Source organism: Mycteria americana, chromosome 4 (assembly GCF_035582795.1).
Source record: "Mycteria americana isolate JAX WOST 10 ecotype Jacksonville Zoo and Gardens chromosome 4, USCA_MyAme_1.0, whole genome shotgun sequence".
In the NCBI taxonomy this organism is placed as follows: Eukaryota; Metazoa; Chordata; class Aves; order Ciconiiformes; family Ciconiidae; genus Mycteria; species Mycteria americana.
This window is the reverse complement of record NC_134368.1, coordinates 57,114,465-57,134,294: the sequence shown is the minus strand read 5'-3', so window position 1 is coordinate 57,134,294 and position 19,830 is coordinate 57,114,465. Positions and strand designations below refer to the sequence as shown.

Sequence of the window (19,830 nt, the reverse complement as noted above, 5' to 3'; positions counted from 1 at the left end):
GGGCGTACCGGCAACCCCCAGACCGAAGGCTGTTATTCCAGCGGTTTCCCCTTCGCGCAGGCCAGCCCCGGCCGTGCCTGCGTGGGTGCCCGTGCCTGCCCGTGACCGCGCCGGGGCCGCCCCGCCTCGGGGCAGGCACCCGCTCGGGGCAGGCGGCCGGAGCGGACCGCCGGGGCTCGGCGGCTGCCCGCGCCCCCCGCACCAGCGCGGGGCGGCCCGGCACGCAGGCGCGGCCACCGGGCGCGGCTACCCGGCGTGCGGCCGCCGCAGCCCGCGTGAGTGACAAGTGGCGGCCGCCCCCGCGGCCACACGCGGGCTCCCCCGCTCCGCCTGCGGCCCCGCGGCACCTCCGCGCCCGCCCAGCCGGGGACCCGCGGCGGGGCGCTGCGCGGCGCGGCCCCACGGGTCCCCGCGGCGCGGGTGGGCGCAGGCGGCGCACCTGGGCGGCGCGGCGGCGCGGAGCGGGGCTACCTGACAGTGATTGGCGGCCCGGCGCAGCCAATGGCGGCGCGGGGGAGCGGGAGCCGGGAGGGCGGGGCCGGGCGGCGCGGCGCGGCGGGGCGGGGGGGCTGCGCCGCGGAGCGTGTGCAGCGCCGCGGGGCCGCGGCCGGTGTCGGTGCGAGCGAGGGGAGAGACCCCGCGGGGGGAAGAGACGGATCCGGATCCCCGTCCAGTGCGGCGGCGGCGGCGGCCGGTGGCGGCGGCGGGAGGAGCCGGAGCAGCCGGCGGCGCGGCGCGGCGCGGAGGAAGGAAGCGCAGGGCTGGCCGCTGCGTGTGCAACCTGGCTGTTCCTGCTGCCCGCGTCCACTCGCGGCTTTTCCTGCCGGCGCTGCCTGACAGCCGCCCGCCGCGGGTGTTGTCGCCGGGGTCTTTGGCGGGGGGGGGGAAGAGCGAGCCGTCCTAAACAGCCCGGAGGCGTGATTGAAAGCGAGCAATAATTAACTGGAGGAGGAAGAGGAGGAGGAGGACGGGGGTGGAGGAAGACGAAGGAGGAAGGCACCGCGCGGCAGAGCCCAGCCGAGCCGAGCCAGCGAGCGGCGGCGGGACGCGGCAACTTCGGCCGCAGCGGAGGAGCCGGAGCCCCGACCGCAGCGGCGGCCGCCGCCTCAGCCCGCGCCTGCCCTGCCCGAGGGGGGAGAGCCCCGCCGCCTCCCCGGCCGCCGGACATGTCGGAGCATAAGGCCGTTGATCCCAAGTTGTCGACGACGGACAGGGTGGTGAAAGGTGGGTGCTGCGCCCCCGCCGCCCTTTCGGCCGTGTCGTCCCGCCGTGCCCCCGGCTGGGGTCGCGTCCGTCCCCCCCCTTCCCTTCCCCGCCCCGGGCAGGCACCGCGGGGCCGCCGGCGGCACGGCCGCTGGAAGCGGTGGGCTCGGCCGGGGGCTTGCGCCGGGCCCCGGTGGAGGGTTTGCGGCTTCCCTCGCCTGCCCGCCCGGCGCTACATTGCAGCATTTCCCCCCCTTCCTCCCCCCCGCCGCCTCCCCCTCTCGCCTGAAGGCGCTGCACAGGGCTGGCGTGAGAGAGAGGGGGAGCCCCAGCTTCCTCACCCGCCCCAGTGCCTGGGGGAGAGGGGGGCAGGGCTCGGCTCCCTCCCCCAGCCCGCCTGCTCCTCCGGGCATCCCCCCTTCCTCCTCCTCCTCCTCCTCCTCCTCCTCGTCCTCCTCCGGACCGCGCTCCCCGGAGCACCCCCGCAGGCTGCGCCGCCGCTTGTCACTGCCCCTCGGCTCCCCGCATGCAGCAGCGGGGTGCCTGGAAGCCTCTCCGCGCCGGCAGCCGGGGCTCCGCTGCCCCCCAGAGCAGACCCCCTGCCGGGGCACCGGCCGCGCTCCCCCCGCTCCCTGCAGGGCCGCCCCCGCGGCGGGGATGCCGGGCGGGGGGAAGGGACGCGGCCGTGGGCGCAGGGGGGCGGCGGGGCGCCGGCCGCGGGCGCTGTGGGAGGCGGCGGAGGCTGCTTCCTCCTCCTCCTCCTCCTCCTCCTCCTCCTCCTCCTCCATCGCCGTCTCTTACTGACGGCCCGGCCTGCGTGGATGTGAAGTTATCCAGCAGGCGTACCGTGGCCGTGCACCCGCGTGTGCGTGCCGATGTGCGTGGGGGTGCTCGGCACAAACACGTATCGGCTCCATGATTTTTGCTCGGTTTGGAAGGTATGCGTGTGCTGCGAGCCTCGGCCATATAAACAAATCGGAGTTTGGATTAACAACGCGTTCTGCCCTGCAGTACGGACCAAGGTCTCATTTACTGGGGTAGTGCCTGATTTAAATTGCACGTGTGCCTTTCTCGGTACGTATGAAGTGCGTGTGTATTTAGTGGTTTGGTGGGTGGGTTTTTTTTTTGTTTGCTTTTCCCTTCTACACTGGCCACAAGCTGGATACACTTGGATACAGTGTATTTCATCCGGTTGTGTTATAACCCGTATGCCAATACAGAGTGTTATGGTGGAAAGCACAAACCCTAGATGCAGTGTGCATCCTTCCAGAACCCAGGAGGCTGGAAATTGAAATGGCCTTGGAATATATACACTTTTGTATTTACATAAGTGTACACCAAAACTAAACACTCAATGTAAATATTATTTGGAAAAGCATATTACTTACATTTTTGTATTTATATGTACACCTACCTTCTTAGAGTCATAGAATGGTTTGGGTTGGAAGGGACCTCAAAGATCATCTAGTTCCAGCCCCCCTGCCATGGGCAGGGAAACCTTCCACTAGAGCAGGTTGCTCAAAGCCCCATCCAACCTGGCCTTGAACACTTCCAGGGATGGGGCATCACAGCTGCTCTGGGCAACCTGCTCCAGTGCCTCACCACCCTCACAGTGAAGAATTTCTTCCTTGTATCTAATCTAAATCTACCCTCTTTCAGTTTAAAGCCATCACCCCTTGTCTATCACTACATGCCCTTGTAAAAAGTCCCTCTCCAGCTTTCCTGCAGGCCCCCTTCAGGTACTGGAAGGCTGCTATAAGGTCTCCCCGCAGCCTTCTCTTCTCCAGGCTGAACAACCCCAACTCTCTCAGCCTGTCCTCATAGGAGGGGTGCTCCAGCCCTCTGATCATCTTCGTGGCCCTCCTCTGGACTTGCTCCAACAGCTCCATGTCCTTCTTATGCTGGGGACTCCAGAGCTGGATGCAGTACTCCAGGTGGGGCCTCACCAGAGTGGAGCAGAGGGGCAAAATCACCTCCCTCGACCTGCTGGCCATGCTTCTTTAGATGCAGCCCAGGGTATGGTTGGCCTTCTGGCCTGCAAGCGCACATTGCCAGGTCAAGTTGAGCTTCTCATCCACCAACACCCCCAAGTCCTTCTCCTCAGGGCTGCTCTCAATCCATTCTCTGCCCAGCCTGCATTTGTGCTTGAGATTGCCCTGACCCATGTGCAGGACCTTGCACTTGGCCTTGTTGAACTTCATGAGGTTCGCACAGGCCCACCTCTCAAACCTTCTTATGCCTTTTCCCCTCTTAATTTTTTCTTTCCATCCAAATGAAACTGTAGATCTTCAGATGTGTAAGAAACATAGTTGCAAGCATGATAAGAATTAAAAAAAAAAAAGACTTGGGAATTCACCTTTACCTTCTAATATCTGGAATATTTACTGCCTGTTTAAGTAGTCAGTCTGTTATATCACACTAAGAGTAGGCTTTAGTGTTTCAGTAAGCCTGAAACAGCTATGTTTAGCTGATGCTTATCTCCTGTAGAAACAACAAATGACCATCCTATTGGGAAGACTTCTGTGCGATTATGGGGTGCGTAACTTTTTTTTTTTTTGAATCTGCCTTGGTCCTAACACATGACCAAATGTCCTGATATTTGCTGTGGCAGAACTTCCATTGGCTTAAGTCGATGTTCGTCATGAATAGGAATTATCTCTATATTTACAAAACCCTCAATGGTTTCGGCGCATCTTAGTATGTTTTGTCAGTAATTGCTCTTTGCATTTTTCACACATGTAATGTCTCAAACATCTGAAAGCACGATTTCTAAGAAAACTTAGCAGTATGCATAGTTAGATATTTTTATAATGCAACTAAAACAGAAAAAACTTTGTTAAACTGAGTTAAAGTATTGAACAAAAAGAGCAAAACATACATGCTACTTAGGTGTCCATCTCACCTGGTAACTGTTGCCTCATAATGTCAGTGTTTCACTGGAGATGTGAAGATTTGTTTAACTGGTTCAGTCCTTTATTAAATATTGAAATCCTTTTAAGGTCTTAAAATAGCATCTGAAGATAGTAGTACACAGTAAACTGGTTCTTAATAGGATTATTCTTTGCTGTATCATAGGCACTTCACACTGCCTTCGTATAAACTGTAAGAAAATCGAGTAAGAAAACAATTGGTAGTAATAATAATAAAGGTAGGAAAAGATTACTTTGTTTTTTCTTTCCTATAGGGCATGATTTGTACCTTCTTGAGACGAACTACTGAAATAGGCTTGCAATGTTAAATGAATAAGGAATAATCAAAAAAATTAAAAGGCACCTTGTAAGCACCTGTGCAAGTAGTTGGAGAGCCTTGGTATTTTAGAGAGGAAAAACAGATATTCTGATGTTGGTGAGATATAACCTGTGGAAACAACTTTTTAATTTTTTAAGTTAGAATATCATATAGAACCTGACTTGGAAAGGAAATGTTTTTAGCATATGGATGTAGGCTCTGGATTAAACTTTCTCTTCTGCTTGCATGTGTGGGGGTTTTTTTGCTTGTTTTTATTGTGTTTGGTTGGCACTTTTTTAAACCCTTTTGATTTGCTTGTGCATGACAGGAGATGTCTCCTTCTAACAACAGTTCTGGGCTGGCCGGTGAAAATCCTGGCTTGGCACTGTTACGTAACGGCGGGGTGGGTTTGGGGAGGTTTCGGTTCCAGCAGCTTCATGCGGATTGCTTGTGGCCGAGAGCTGCCTCTTCGGGGGGTTGCTGGGGGCTTTTTTATTGTGTCTTCTCATGCTTCATATCCTCAAATATACTGAGAAATGGGGTATTTCCGTAGGTGAGGACTTCATCTCACACTCGTTTTGCTTTGCTTATTGAATTGTCTGAAATGTGCTTAAACTGATTTGAATCAAAAATAAAACATGATTTTGGGAGAAGGGGAAAAAGGCTCAGGAGCCCCTAATGCTTATAAGGTCCTGGTCTTCTCCCACCTCTGTTATGCAGCTTGTGCACAATTGTATTTGATGGTTGGAGTGAAATTTTTGGATCTGACACTGTCGTGCAATGAACAGTGTAAAGAGCAAGTTCAAGTCTGTGTGTAATGTTAAGTTTTCAGAAGCAAATTAACTCTTGATAAAGTTGACAGAATTGTGTTCTGTTGAGTTGAAGGGAAAGAAGATCCTGTATGTGAATCCAGAGGATGCAGTTACAGTTTCAGAAGTACTTTTTTGATTTACTCTTGTACTCTCCTTAAGATGGTACGTATGTTATGACGCAAATTAGACAACTCACCTTTACTCTCTGGATTTTGTGATCCTGTCGAAGAGCAATGCTTTGAATGGTCTGTTGACTGCAAGTAAGATAGCCTGTACTTTCAGAGTTTTGCAGGATCAATGCTCAGGACAACACACTATTGCAGCAAATGCTGACTTGATGTATTTACGAATTGACATTTCGTGCTTTTTTGTTAGAGGTATTCAGCCTTCACCTGGACGGAACTGTTTCTAAGTTCTTGTTCTCTTTCAGGACTGAGAAAGCTACTCCTTAACCACACTGCTTTTAACTGCTGAGACTGCCAGCCGGAGTGTGGGCTTGGTTGTTCTTGTGAAGGTAGGAATACCTGTCCAGGAAAAACTGGACTGAGGATACTAGCTCATTCCTCATGGGTCACATAACAGCTGTCTGATGTCAACAGCTTTTGGTCACTACTGACATTAGCAAGATTTGAACCCCACTGACCTGGAGGGAAAAGCTGTGTATCGTGTTACTTGACCTCCTCAAAATATTCAGTGTTGCATTACTGCCTTCTAGAAATACTGCTCTAAAGCAGAGTAATCAGAAATAAAAACTTTGAGAGTGAACTGGAGTAGTCATACAAAGAAGTAAAGGCAGTATTTCTTGGAAATCTTGCTGTTAGTTAGTTACAATGATTGTTTTGATTCTTCTGGGTAGGTCAGGTGGTTATGTGCTTTTAAGTGGTTCGTTTGTGGGAATTTTTTTGCCTTTTTTTTTTTCTTTGAAGGAAAGTGGAATTTTAATGAAATCAGCTGTTTAGATGGGCTGCTGCCACGGCTCGTGAACCTTGGCATTGGCAATCTCCTTTCCTCTTGTGCATTGCATGCAGAGGTGCACACAGTTATATCAATAATTGACAACACCCAAAAAGACTAGACACTGGTCTCTGCTGTCTCTGAATTTCAAACCATGTCATTGTTAATGGTCTTCTAATGTTCAGGCTGTCGGTTGTTGGTAATACAATATGAATGCCAGCTCATGATCAATATGTTAGCCATCAGTGTTAATTTCAGATTCGTGACAGCAATTTTACCTTTCAATAATGGGAATTAGCAATTAAGTTTAGAGTTTCCATTAGTCCAGGGAGACTTGTGTGTACTCGCCAAAGGCTTGTGCTCCAGGCTGGAATCCAGCACTGGTGTATTGCAGAAGCCTGCCTCTGTCTCTCTGTGAATCAAATGCAATTTTTCCAGCATAGATGTATACTGCAACTGCTGGGCTGCCCTTTTGCGGTTTTTGAGTAATTGTGTGATGACCCGAATGTCAGTAGCGTTAGTGAACTTGGTATATATTTTGGTGTAAATTTGAGTGTTAGGAAATGTATGACAAGGACCAGCGTTACTTGGATAGTTATATCTGTCTAATGACAGTAGATTAAATGGTTATGTGCCCCTCTTCTGAGCATGCTGAAGACTCAGTAGCTGCCTGATCCTCGTGAAGGAAAGGAAGGTGTTGCTTTGTAGCTGTTCCTATTGGCACAGGAAAGCTGACTCTCTTTTTCTTTTAATTAATTTATCCTTGTAGTACTTAGGAATGTACCTGCTTGCTCTGGGGAAGCCTGCATCTGGGTCTAAGGAGTGTAATTAACTAGAGAATCCGCCTTCAGCTATGTCAGAAAGGTGGCACTGGTACAGCTGGGCGTTATCTGGTCTCCTCCATCCACTTTCACCTTCATTTGAAGGGATGGATGTTCCTCCACCTCAGCTTTGGTAACTCTGTAATCAGATCCCTGGAACCTTCATGAAGCAAGCCATAGGAGATGCAGCTGAGAGCAGAAAACAACTGAATATGCTTGCGTAGGCTTTATGGTTACTTAGGAAAGAAAATGAGGTTGGCTTGTTATTTTCTTATATGTAACCGCTTTGTTCTTATCTCACGGTCAAAACTAAGTTAATACTTGTAAGACCAATGGATTCTGTCAGCTGGATGCTGCTTGGGTATTGCAGTCTTTGTGTGTTTCTTACACTGCACAAACCTGTATCTATGTGCGACGGGTGTATAACGCTTGTAAAGGGTTGTGAGTGTAGTAATGAGAAACTGAAACAAAACCAAAGTACAGTGCTTGACAGTTATGCTTGCGTAATAAAGCTGGCACTTTATTTTGATTTGTGAACTCACTAAGCCTCTTAGTCATCAAGATAATTTTGTAAATAATCTTTAGAGAAACAAGTCTTTTGCTGTGTAGGTATAGGGGGAAAAAGCGTTCTCACGCTGAAGGGTGCCTTTCTGGTGTAGTTCTTGCTGCACTGCATAGGTGGGAGGCTTTTCTCATGCTCTGTGTTATGAAAGTGGCTTGCTGAGCATGCTGAGTCTCAGGACTGATATAGGGTGAGGGACAAAATTGCCTTATTTGTGTGTTAAACAACTTTTGTATGCTTCTGAATTCCACATTGGCTAAAGCTGTCTTCTGTTACCTGCTCTTTTTGGCCGAGCCTAGCAAGAGAGCTGGTGCTTTTGATACCACTGGTGGTGGTGAGAAACTTGAAAGAGGAGTTCATGCTGGATGTTATCAGCATTTAACTTAATTGGAAAAAATGAGCCAGTTGAGGTCATTTTCCATAGGGGGATGTTGTAGAGAACAGTTGTTTCCTCTCTGCTATCCGTTCCCAAATTGAATGGTATCTACTTCCATTGCATGCATCCCACTTAGAGATGATAGGTGTTGCATGGTTATGCTTGCTTTTCTGTGCAGGTCGTGACAGGAAGATCAAATGCAAGATATATTTACCTTTGATTACATAACTTGGTATTTTAATTTTTTTTTTTTTTTTTTAGTTCCACGACTTCCAGAACTCTTGCGTTCCTTCCTGTCTGGTATTTCTAAAGGGATTTTCTGTCAAAAGTCATTTTGGGTAATGTCAATGAATAAGTACCTGTAGCTTGGGTACTCCAAACTCATCTTTTTTTTTTAGTTTCTTCTATTTTACTGAGTGGCTCCTACTAGTACAAAAGCAGGACTGTAATTTAAATTGGGTACTCCATTTAAATATGAATATTAATTAGTCCAAGTCTTCCCAGTAATGTTGAAGCAGCATGTTGTGGGGAATAGTTCCCTCTTTATAGCTTTAAAGAATGTGGAGAAAAGTACTTCCTTAAGAGTATTTTAAGATACAAAGATACTGCTTAACACTTTTCTCAAGCATGCCATAAAAGAAGCCACAAGTTTCTGAAGTAAAAGCCACTTCAAATCGTCTTCATGAACAGGTGCCTTCTTATATTCTTTTGTATGTGGTTTCACGACTCAAATGCAAGTTACAATTGCATAATATTTCTTCAGTTGAACACTTAAATAATTTCCTGCTCTGATAATCAGTCATTTACCTTGACTTTCCCCCATAAAAGATCATTTTATGGCTACTCAATCAATAGTGGTGGAAAGTATGCCAGTTCTGAAAAATATTACAGCGTATGTGCAGCCTGGCTCACGTAAGTGCGTGGCTCATGGAGCGATCTGCCATTCAGATTGTGGTTTCAGGTGTATTATTGCTGGAGGTTGTACCCCAGGTACGTTCTTGTTGTTTTTCTTTAATTATTTAGTGGAGGAAGAGATGGAAGATCATCGTATGTGGAGAAACAGGGAGACAATAAGTGCTATGATGGTAGATTTTACTTTTAAAGATAAAAATCTGAACTACTTATTCCTACCCTACTTACTCCTCCACCAGAAAGCTGCTACTGTTGAAATAACACCTCCGGAGTAGTACCTCCTTGACAGTCATTTACGTGCATTTTAAACCAACTCTGGTATCTATTTTTATAAGCGAGGTTAGGCATGTTAACGTTGATATGGCAACACTGCTGTATGAGGAGAAGATAACTGTCTTATTTAAGATTGAATTATGATGCCAACACAACCTCCAACTAATTTCCAACTGATACCATTTATGTTTGGAGCTGGAGAGGAGAAGGAGCAGAGTGCGTGAGAGGTCAAAAATGGTGGTTTTAGTTAGAAGTTAATTCCTGGGTGTCTAGGGGTTGCATGTGCTTTGAGGCGTAGATGGCAATTTTTTTAGGGTGTATTTCATGAAGTTTTTGAAAACATTTAGCTTGAGGATTGTCTACCACTTAAACCTCTTCCTACTTAGAAATAAAGCTGTGCTGGACTGAACTTCTGTTGCAGCTTCCTTTTGTTTTCAGCAAGATTTTCTTTTCTTAATACTTTCTCCCTCTTGTGTTTCAATATGCCCTTTCCTGCATTTCTGCAAACTTTTCTCTCCTTATTGCTCTCATATTTATTGCTAAGTATGTCGAGCAGCCTAAGTGCTGCCTAGTAGCTGTGATTTGGGTGCATGTACCTAATGCAAGAGGTTCACCGAACACTGAGCCTTTCCTTTGGTGCATCTAAAGGCCTCTGTAGGTGCCCGGGGAAGCACATGAGAATAGGGGAAGTATATTCCGCCTGCCCCTCAGACTTCTGTTGTAATTCTGCAGCCAGCTGCTGACTCCATAGCTTTCTTTTCAGTGAATAGCTCCACTATCAGTGTGCTGCTCAAGCTCTACCCCACTTGTCACAGAAAGATGTCTCTATTTTGCAGTTCAGCTGCTGCTTGCAGGTTGCTTAGCAGTAATGTTGAAAACTCACAGCGTGGCTGTTAGTTTTAAGTCATGTAGTTTGCAAAAAGCTCTGAGGGCTAGCATAGATGGTGGTGTTTTTTGGTTAACTTGAGAGGTGGTATAAGCACTCATGCTTTGGTGTCTTTGCAACCAGACACAAGTTAATTAGCAACAGAAGGGAAGATTTGGTGAAGCTGGTAATACTTGCTTGAAAAAAATCCTGAAGTTCACCACAGATGAGTGAACTTTAAAACCCCCACCTTAAACTCTAAGCATAAAAGGTGCAGAACATAGTCTGCGTAGAGATTGTACAACATCTTTGTGGTAAAGAAAGGCAAAACAATGCTAAAACATGGTTGCATTAAGTCTTCCAATAGCAATAGCTATTCTTCTGTCTTTCAGGTAGGCATATATGGCTTAATAAAATAATTGAAGTCTGATGCGTTTCAGGGCTTTCAAAATTGAGAAGTGCTGTAATGGGATTAAACGTGTACTGATGGAGACAGGTATCGGTATAACGATGACAGTATTCTGACAGTATGCTGTTCTTGTTCTCCATCCCATCTTTTAGAGGTGTGCAGCTTAGGCATTTTATTGCTTCAGATTCGTGTTGGCCAAAATACTTTCCCTGACTGAGTCGTCCTGACTGTTGCACAATGTAGAACTGATGGAGTGGAGCAAAAAGTATAACTAACCTGCTATGGAGCAAATTCTGCTATAATGTTGGCTCTGATACTTGCTAATTACACAAAAATTTCAAGCCTGCACAGTGTTGCCACAAGAAAGGAAGTGCACTTTGAACTTCTGGTTGGAATGGTGAAAATAACGTGTGTTAATAATGGGTTACGCAGATGTGATGCTGCAGACAGTCTTTAACGCTCACTCTGGGCATTGTTCAATAGGCTTATTTAGTAGAATCCAAACTACAAGTTTTTGGCCTTATTTAGTGTGTGATTAGATTTTAATTTTTATTTTAAGCTTTTGTGAGTGTCTTTGAAGGTAGGTTGTATGATTTTTTTTTTTTTAATTTTAAAATTTATTTTATTTTTTTATACTTGCTGATAGTGACAGCTCAGTAATTGTGTGGCCGGATAAAGCAAAGTTCCTGAGTTGTTCATGTTTTGAAGTAACCATCGTTTGGAAATAAATCCTTTGCAGTCTAGATAGATGGCCCAAAGTGAGAAAAAGAGGCTCAGCTTCTAACATGTTTTCCATTGCTGTGTTTGGTTATAAGTACATGTTTAACCATTATTTCTCTCTTTCTTTGGATAGGGATGCTTTGTTTTTATCGTTCTTTTGCTGTGGCTGTATTTGTTACTTGTTATCAAGCCCCAGGCTGGTTCCTATGAAGATGGGTGTATGCTGTGTATGATTAGGTGGTAGTCCTTCTGAAGTGTTTAGAATTCCTATGGAAGTATGTTTCTGTCCCGAAGTGGAGAAACTGGTAAAATGAATGGTAGTTTTCTTAATAAATTAATGATTTCTTTGGTAACTGGGGGGGGGGGGGCAGGGGGCGGGCAGGAGCAGTGCAGCAGCTTGTGACTTCTTTCTGGTCTATAGTTCTATATGGGTGATTTTGGAGGGGAAGGTGCATGGCTAGAGAGGAACATATATACTCTTGTATTTTCTCTAGAAATGACATGAAATTACTTGAAATAGTATGTTCCAGGTTCTTTGGAGATTTTCTGTGAGGATGTGCTAGCTTTTTCTCCATCTGTCAAGGAATAATGCTCCAATAGAGAGAGTTGTATCTGAAAATTGTTTCTGCGTCTACATCTGTAGGTTTTTTCTACTTTAACCTTTTCTTTGCATTTGTGTATTTGAATCCTTATGAAAAATCTGATTTGATTCACATATGGCACAGTTAACAAAACAATTAAAAGCTTCTAGGTGGGGAAGCCCACCCTGTTGTTGGCTCCAGAGAAAAGATGTTTCATCATCCACTTTGGACTTGAGAGTTTTACTCGGCACACCTCTTTTCAACAACAAATTTGGGATTTCTTGGCTGAATTCTGCCTTTATTACTGGAAAAGACAATTTTAGTAATTTAATACCTTTTATTTACCATCATTTTTTAAGTAGTTTAACATAATTGACAATTTGAATGCAGAACCATTCATACAAAATCCCTTCCTATCCCCCCAAACACAAAAAACAACCCATGAACAGAAATTAAAGAAAAAAAATCAAACAGAATTTAAATAATTTTTTAGTCTTTTTTCCATGACGCTTGCCAAGTTTTGGTTTGATGTAGATTACAATGGTCATACTGTGTCACAATCTTTGAAAAAGTGCAACTGGTCATTAGCTGCAATGACACGAACAGCTGTAGTATTTTATGATAACAGCTGGGAACAATCTAGTTCTCTTCAATAACTTTCTTTTATTGTTCCTTTCATGCCATTTTTAAAATGAGAAAGCGAGATTATTGTATTTGTTCTCTATTTTACACCAGGGATTTCTTCATAGACAGTGGTGGCAATTAGGTACCAAAATACGGCGTTGCTGTTGGTGACTTGGAACATTTCCCTCTGCAGGACCTGTTCCATAACCCACTGAAATCCGCGGGAGTTGGAGTCTTTTCATTAACTTGAGTAAACTGTGAATCAAGTCGTCATCCTAGGACTTACAATTTTGGCCTGCCTTTTCAGTGCATGATTTCTCTTTGGTTTAAACTGCTTTGTTATATCTGATCTTACGCAGCTTAGGACAGGACAGCATTAGCTCTTATTTTAACACTGAGCAAAGTGCACTTCTACTTTGCAATGCTCTCATTTAGCAAGTGAAAAGGGACTTCTCTGCTTGTAGGTGGCTGGCTTCCCAAGAAATAGTTTGCTGTTCTGTTGCTGTGTCTTCAGAAGTGTAGTCTAAAATGTTTTCTATGTACGTATGGTTGGTTTTTATCATTGGAAAAAACAAGTAGGAGCCTTTCTCATGTATAATTTTTTTTTCCTGTGTCCCCTTACACATGAGTTTTCGTCAGTAATGAACACATCTAGGTTGCCTTAAATAAAATCTGTTGAACTTATTTTTCTGGTGTAATAGAGTAAGTCTTAATATTAAAATCATCCTGGCAGTCCATACCAGACCTGCATAGGAGCATTATTTTCTTCCCTGAGCAACCTGCTGTTCTGTGTGTCACAGGTGGTGGTGTCTGCGGTTACTAGAGGGGAGCCTAATGGCATGACAAGGCATATTGGGCGTACAGCTGGGGCGCTTGGGAAGAAGAAATGAAGAGCGCAGTGGGCAAGGGTATGTGTTTTCAGTGCAGTGAAGTGTTACTTAGGGAATCCTATCTAGTTTAGAAATCAAAAGCGGAGAGCTGTTTTAGGAGCGCTTTGCCTAATGAGTTATATTGGCTCAGGTGAGTATCTCGGAGGGGTCTGTGCAGCGGGGGGAGGCTATGCGGTACCTCCAAGGGGGCCTGACTCTGTCAACAAGCACAGAACTGGCAAAGGCGGTTGGTGAAATTTTTAGTTACTCGTATACTCCGTGTGTATGACCCTAAGTTTGGTTTAGATTATCAGTGAATGATCTTTCTGCGTCTTTTTTAAGAAAAGTTTCCTGAGATAAAGTGCTTATAGTTTCTGTTAACCATATCAACTTTTAAGCTGTTTGTCCTTATGTTATCAGTAATAAGGAGGGGAAAATGACTTTAAGATGCTATCTTTTGAGCATAGTGAGATGAGGTTACTTTTGGTAGAGGGAGGAAAGGAGGAGTGAACTCAAAAAACCATATTTGTAGTACAAAAGGGGATGAACCTGCATTCATTTCAACTGAGAGATTAGTTTTAGCTTCTGGGCTGTTGAATACCTTAGCAGGTATGGGTGTTTTTCTTTATCATTTAACCTTCTGCTTGCCACTCTGCTAGAGAAATAGTGTATCCTTAATTTTTGTGAATGATGTGTCAAAGACCCTTTCTCAATCACTCACAACTCGAAAGTATGAGCTCTGACAACGTCACAGAAGCACAGAATGGTTGATGCTGGAAGGGAGCTCTGGAGGTCATCTGGCCCAGCCCCAGCTCTCTCAGCCTTTCCTCACAGGAGAGATGCCTCAGTCCCCTAATCGTCTTAGTGGCCCTTTGCTGGACTCTCTGCAGTTGCTCCATATCTCACAGTTTCTGTGTGAAAACTAAATGTAAATAAAAATTAATTTATACATACAAAGAACTTGCACATTAGGCAGTAGCACACTCTTACCCTTTTTAACAAGGTACTGCTGCTTCCCTGGAGCTCTGAATCTCAGGTGATGCCTACCTCATGTGTAAATACCGTCTGTTTACCACATAGAAGATGAGGGATATCACTGTCATTAATGAAAGTCTTAAATGCGTGTGAATTTTTTGTACAGTATTAACCTCACATCTTGTATCCTATTGTCACAGACAATACTTCACTGTAGGATGTTGTTTGTATAACCTAGGCTAATCTTAGAAGTACTGCCAGTCAGAAAGTTACTCTGCAGGTATCTTTTTGGTTATAATCCAGTTGCTATGGCTGCTGAATGTGCATTAGCCTCCTCCCCTCCCCCTCCCCCCCGATTTATGGGAGTTGAAGGAGGCAGAGGTTTTTAGAGGTCATCTTAGAGAATTTGCCAACAGCCTCCTGGGCTGCATTAGGAGTGTTGCCAGCAGGTCGAGGGAGGTCATCCTTCCCTTCTCCTCAGCACTGGTGAGGCCATACCTGGAGTGCTGGCTCCAGTGCTGGGCTCCCCAGTATGAGAAAGACATGGACATACTGGAACGAGTCCAGTGCAGGGCCACAAAGATGACTATGGGACTGGAGTATCTTTTGTATCGGGAGAGGCTGGGAGAAGGCAAGGCTCAGGGGGATCTCCTCCATGTGTATAAATGGCTGGTGGGAGGAAATGAAGAAGGGGGAGCCAGGCTCTTCTCAGTAGTGCCCAGTGACAGGACAAGAGGTAATAGGCACAAATTGACAGCTCTCACAGTAAGTGAATTTTCTGGTTTTCAAATGCTGGCACAGGTTGCCTAGAGGTTGTGGAGTCTCCATCTGACATTCAGAAGCTGCCTGGATGTGGCCCTGGGCAGCTGGCTCTAGGTGGCCCTGCTTGAGCAGGGGGGTTGGACCAGATGACCTCCAGAGGTCCTCTTCCAACCTTAACTATTCTGTGATCATCTGTTACGGAACTCTTTTAAATGGATAATTAAAACACTGTTTATCGATTCACAGACGTTTTGACCAAACATGAAATACAGAAATATCCCTCGAAAAATGAAAGGTTATGTCTGCTAATGAGGTATTCTATAGGAAGAATGCTTTGTGTTATTATGAGGATCCACCATACAAATACTTATTTTGAAATAGCAGCAAGATATTTTGCATTGGGAAATCATATATTTTTTTAATTGATGCATCTGTATGTAGCTGGTGGTGTTGCTGGCAAAACACTTGCACAGATCCCTCTTGACAAGTTTCAGAATCTCCTGAGTATCTATAGCTCTGGAGTGTGGTGTACCTTGAAAGCAGGGACAGATAGTATGCCCACTGTACTTTGCTTTGGGCAACTGTAAGAAAAATGGAAACAAGCTTTTATATAAATCTTTCATAGTTATTATCAACGCTTCTGACGTGGCCATCATTTTCTAATTACTGGAAGGAAGTAGTTATCTTTTACTAGTTCTTGGTTCATCTGATTTTTTCCATAGTGGCATGATGATTAAAACTGAGCATGATGGCAATTGTCTTCCAGCTCTAATACTCTGGCATATTTTTTTCTTTGCTGCTTTCTCATGCTTTTTTATTTCCTTCTGAAGGTGCACATTGCCCTGTAAAGCTGACTAGGAAATACCTGAATATTGTACGTGTAAAAGTAAAATCAAACCTGTGATAAGGGAATCTCTTGATGTGGATGGCAGGGAATGAAAACAAGCATTTGGAAGAGTTTGATTGTGACAAAAGTATGCTGACTGCTTCAGAAAAGTTAGTAGAGCTACCACACTAGAAGTTTTGAGCAAGCTCTCTAGGTGGGATCACCTTCATGGATAATTGATCTGGATAATGGAGATAATTTTTCTGTAGTGAAAATGCAGCTTCTGGGGTTGCTCTAGATACATTCAAGGAAAATGATAGACAGATACTGTAGTTTAGTGTGAATTGCCTTGGTGCTCATATAGATCATACTGTATAGTGAGAACCTGGGGCAACAAACATCCCTATGGAAGAAGTTTCAATGCATTTACTGTCTTTACAACATAGCAAACAACAACTGGGAAGAGGACTTGCTAGTACAGCTAATAGAGCTTTGGCCTAATTATTTGTAATTAGAAAAGTGTATGTCAAAAGATCCCTTGCTCTGGAGAACTTCTGGTTGCAAAAAGACTAGAGTGTTGAAGAGTTGCCTTAAAGATACTTAAAAAAAGGAAAGAAAAAGACAGGTTGATCATAGGAATCATGACCTGGAAGGATGTTCCTGGCAACTAAACACACCAAAGGAGCTGAAGAGGTGCTTTGAATAGATGGAAATGAAGAGCAAACGAGAAAGCCCAAGAACCTGCAGGTGCTATTAATAGCATATGTTCACCTGCCTGAAGCATGAATGGCTATTCCAGGAATATCTCTTCTAGCCGTGCTGCAGGGCATTGCTTCCTAAGCGGCTCTGATGGTTAAGCCGTCATCTCCTGCTCAGGAACAGGCCATGCAAAGAGAAGGCTTTTTAGCACAGTGGGCACCTGTCATAGTCACGAATAAGTCACCAGAGAAAATTGCTTCTATGGATTATATTAATAAAAAACTTCTTGAGAGTGACCATGGAAGAAAAGTTACTGTATAGCTATTAAAATATGTCGTTATTTATGAGGGAAGATATATGATGCTGGGATTTGTTGTTGAGAATCTACTGTATCCTGATGCTCTGATATATTGGGCCAGATTAAAAGCTGACTTCAGTTTGTGCCATGTTTTATCTGAACTGATGATGCAAGCTGCTTCTAATAAATAATTTTATCAGCAAATATTAACAAATTACTATGGTTTCGTAAGGCTTCTAAAATTTTTGCCTGAAGTCTTAATGTAGCAAAACCGGCAAAACTAAACCCTGGTTCTATCATGATTCCCAGAAAATAGAGCTTTGTGAGGGCAATGGATTCTTCCCATTCCTTGATGCAGGGCCAGAATTTTAACAGCCTCCCTAAAGGTTTAGCAGAAACATTTTTTGATTCAAAAATGCAGGCTTTATCTTTGTTCAAAGATAACTGGTGGCAGTAATAATACTTTTTCTAATGTGCAGAGCAGCTGAGTGAACTTGAAGAGTCGGTGAGATCAGATGGCCTGTCTAGCCAGAGAACGCTACAAAATCCTTTCACAACTGTATTTTAACTACAGAGTGAATTACCTTTGCCTGAGTGTATATTAAACCAGTACCATGGATTATTTTGGTGAAAACCATTCCTTTCAAAGTGTTCCCCTTCCTTCCCGAGCATCAGTCTTTTAGAAAAGCTACCTTTTTTTAAAAAGCATAACAGAGCATTTGTAAATGGTAGTCTATAAACATGGGAATAATCCATGACAACCATTTCATTGCTGGAGTCCTCTTTGAAAGCAATGCTTTTTTTTTTTTTTTTACCTTCTCTTCACCTTCTGGACATGCAAAATCCTATTTCTTGATGAGTATCTGCCAAGCTTTGTCAGATTTATTTTAAGTAAGGTGAGTCTTCTGAAAATTTCAGGGTAGTAAGGACCTAGGGAGGAGCAGGCTGGGTTAGGTCTGAAACTTCCCATGCTGTAGGAGGCTGAGAAAATGACAGGCTGAATTTATTACTGGTGTAGTACACAACAGCAGTCAGAAAGGGTGCTGCTCGGAGCTAGGGAAAAGCACAAGGGGAGTTTGAATTACCTTTCCTTTTCTGCATCAGCATCTGTATGAAACTTATCCTTATGCCTTCCATCTGCTTTGCTGCCATACTACTAACAATGTAAATATTTTCTACAAACCTAGGAGGCCCTGCTTTTGCATTTTGGAGTTAAAGAAGAAAGTGACTTTTGTACTAGCTCGCCCTGGAACACTCTACTTGGCAATTGTGCTATTTTAGCGTAAACTTTACATTTAAGTAATTCAAAGGAGAAATCTTCTCATTTGGTATTAACCATCACCAGTGAGGAGCACCGAGTATGATAAATGGACCAAAGGGGATAGTTATTTATCTATTCATGTTTGTGTATCTGTTGCACCGTAGAAGCCTCCATCGAGGGGCTGGTTTCTCTTGAAAGAAACGACCAGAAGAAAACAGGTCCATATAGGTGATGTGTTTGTAGATGGCAGGAGTGTAATATTCTACAAACCTCTTGCTGAGATCAACAGGTGCTTCCAACCTTTACTTCAGAACTGGAAATAGAAAAAGTTTGGATGTCTGCTATTGAATGGTAAATACCAGGCATGCTACTAGTTACGTTCTGGTAGAACAGCATCCCCAGTCCGTGTATGTGTACCTGTGTCTGGTTCACTGGCGTTGCAGCAGAAGAGGCGGTATTCGAGCCAGAACCAGTGTATAAGGGAAAGGTAAGTGTTAAAAGCTCTCTACCTGAAACCCCACCAATTCCCTTTTCAGCCTTTACCTTCCTGTTTGGCTGGGGAAATAACTGTGGGTAGGTGTGTGGCCAGGTAGGTCTTGCGGAGGCAGTAGCATTAATATTTTGTGCTATGTACTGGCTAGATTTTGATGCTTTAGAAAACTTTTTGTGCTTTTTCACCTCAGAAAGGCCTTAGGTCCCAGGTTGCTAAATCTTACTGAAAATGAATGAATTTGTTCCTGAGTTTAACCCAAATGAACACCTTTCGATTCTTTAAAAAACAAAAACACAAACAAAAAAAATCAACGAACACCTTAGAAAAATGTATGCATCTGTAAGTGACTTTTTTTTCTTATTCGTACGCAAATTTGGACTCTTCATGAAAAAGAGGATGTGTTCTTGCTTTGGTGACCTAGCTGCTATAAAACCTGTGTTAATATGGCCTGTCTAACGTCATACCCTTCTATACCAAGAAAATTGTGATGACTGGAATGCATGTTGCCAACTTCTGTAATCAGGGTACTTGAAATATTTACAATACTGAGATTACTGTAAAACTTCTTATATAAGCACACACACTGTAGCTGCCTTATATATTTTTGCCCTTCAAGTTTACATCCTGGTTTGTCTCCTATTCTTGTTTTTTGTTTTTTAACCTAAGGTGTTTGGCAAAAATGAATAAAATAAAAACGTCTTTATCTCCCATCTGAGGTTTGTCATGTAGATGCTTATAAAATATCCTAGTGAAACGAGCAGGACGAAGGAGCAATTGTGCAAAGTTTGAAGCTTTTCACAGGCCAAAAACAAACCCTCAAGTGTCTACTGAAGCTGCCAAATTCTGTATCAGGGGGTTGTCTGTCAAGAGACTCAAACATTTTCATGGATCCGGTGAATAGAATCGAGCAGCAGGGGGATAAATCCTGGAAAGGATTTGCTGGAAAGGCCTCTGTGTTTGGAAGGCCACCTCAAATGGCTGGGACCAACCTACGAATAACCGCCCACCTGTGTTACTTTCAGTAGGTACGAGACGCGGAGGAGTTTCAGTGCAAGACTCAGCAGTCCAATACGTTTCTTTTCTGTTGTGTGCAAGAGCTGTGAACAGTTGGTGCCATCCTTGGTTGAAAAAGCCAGTGCTTTGTGGAAGCAACTTCTACTGCTTGTTTCAGACCCTGATAGTCAGTCCAAGGGGAAATGATAAGGTAGCCCAAAACTATTACAGCCATAATATTTCCTGCCTGACGGGCAAAGTTCACAGAAAACCTTCTAAACCCTGACTACAGACTCATTTAATTGAATCTCATA

General features: G+C 44.6%; 1 protein-coding gene across 2 annotated transcripts in view; it reads left to right on the top strand.

Moving 5' to 3' along the window:
• Positions 1 to 562: 562 nt before the first annotated feature.
• PPP3CA (protein phosphatase 3 catalytic subunit alpha) overlaps positions 563 to 19,830 on the top strand; it is a 205,046-nt gene continuing 185,778 nt past the window's right edge. The window contains exon 1 of one of the 2 annotated variants that reach the window (XM_075500636.1): positions 563 to 1,224. In XM_075500636.1, the coding sequence (XP_075356751.1) occupies positions 1,167 to 1,224 (58 nt within the window). In that variant the 5' untranslated portion in view covers positions 563 to 1,166. The remainder of the gene's footprint in view (positions 1,225 to 19,830) is intronic. The other variant, XM_075500637.1, reaches the window with a different exon arrangement.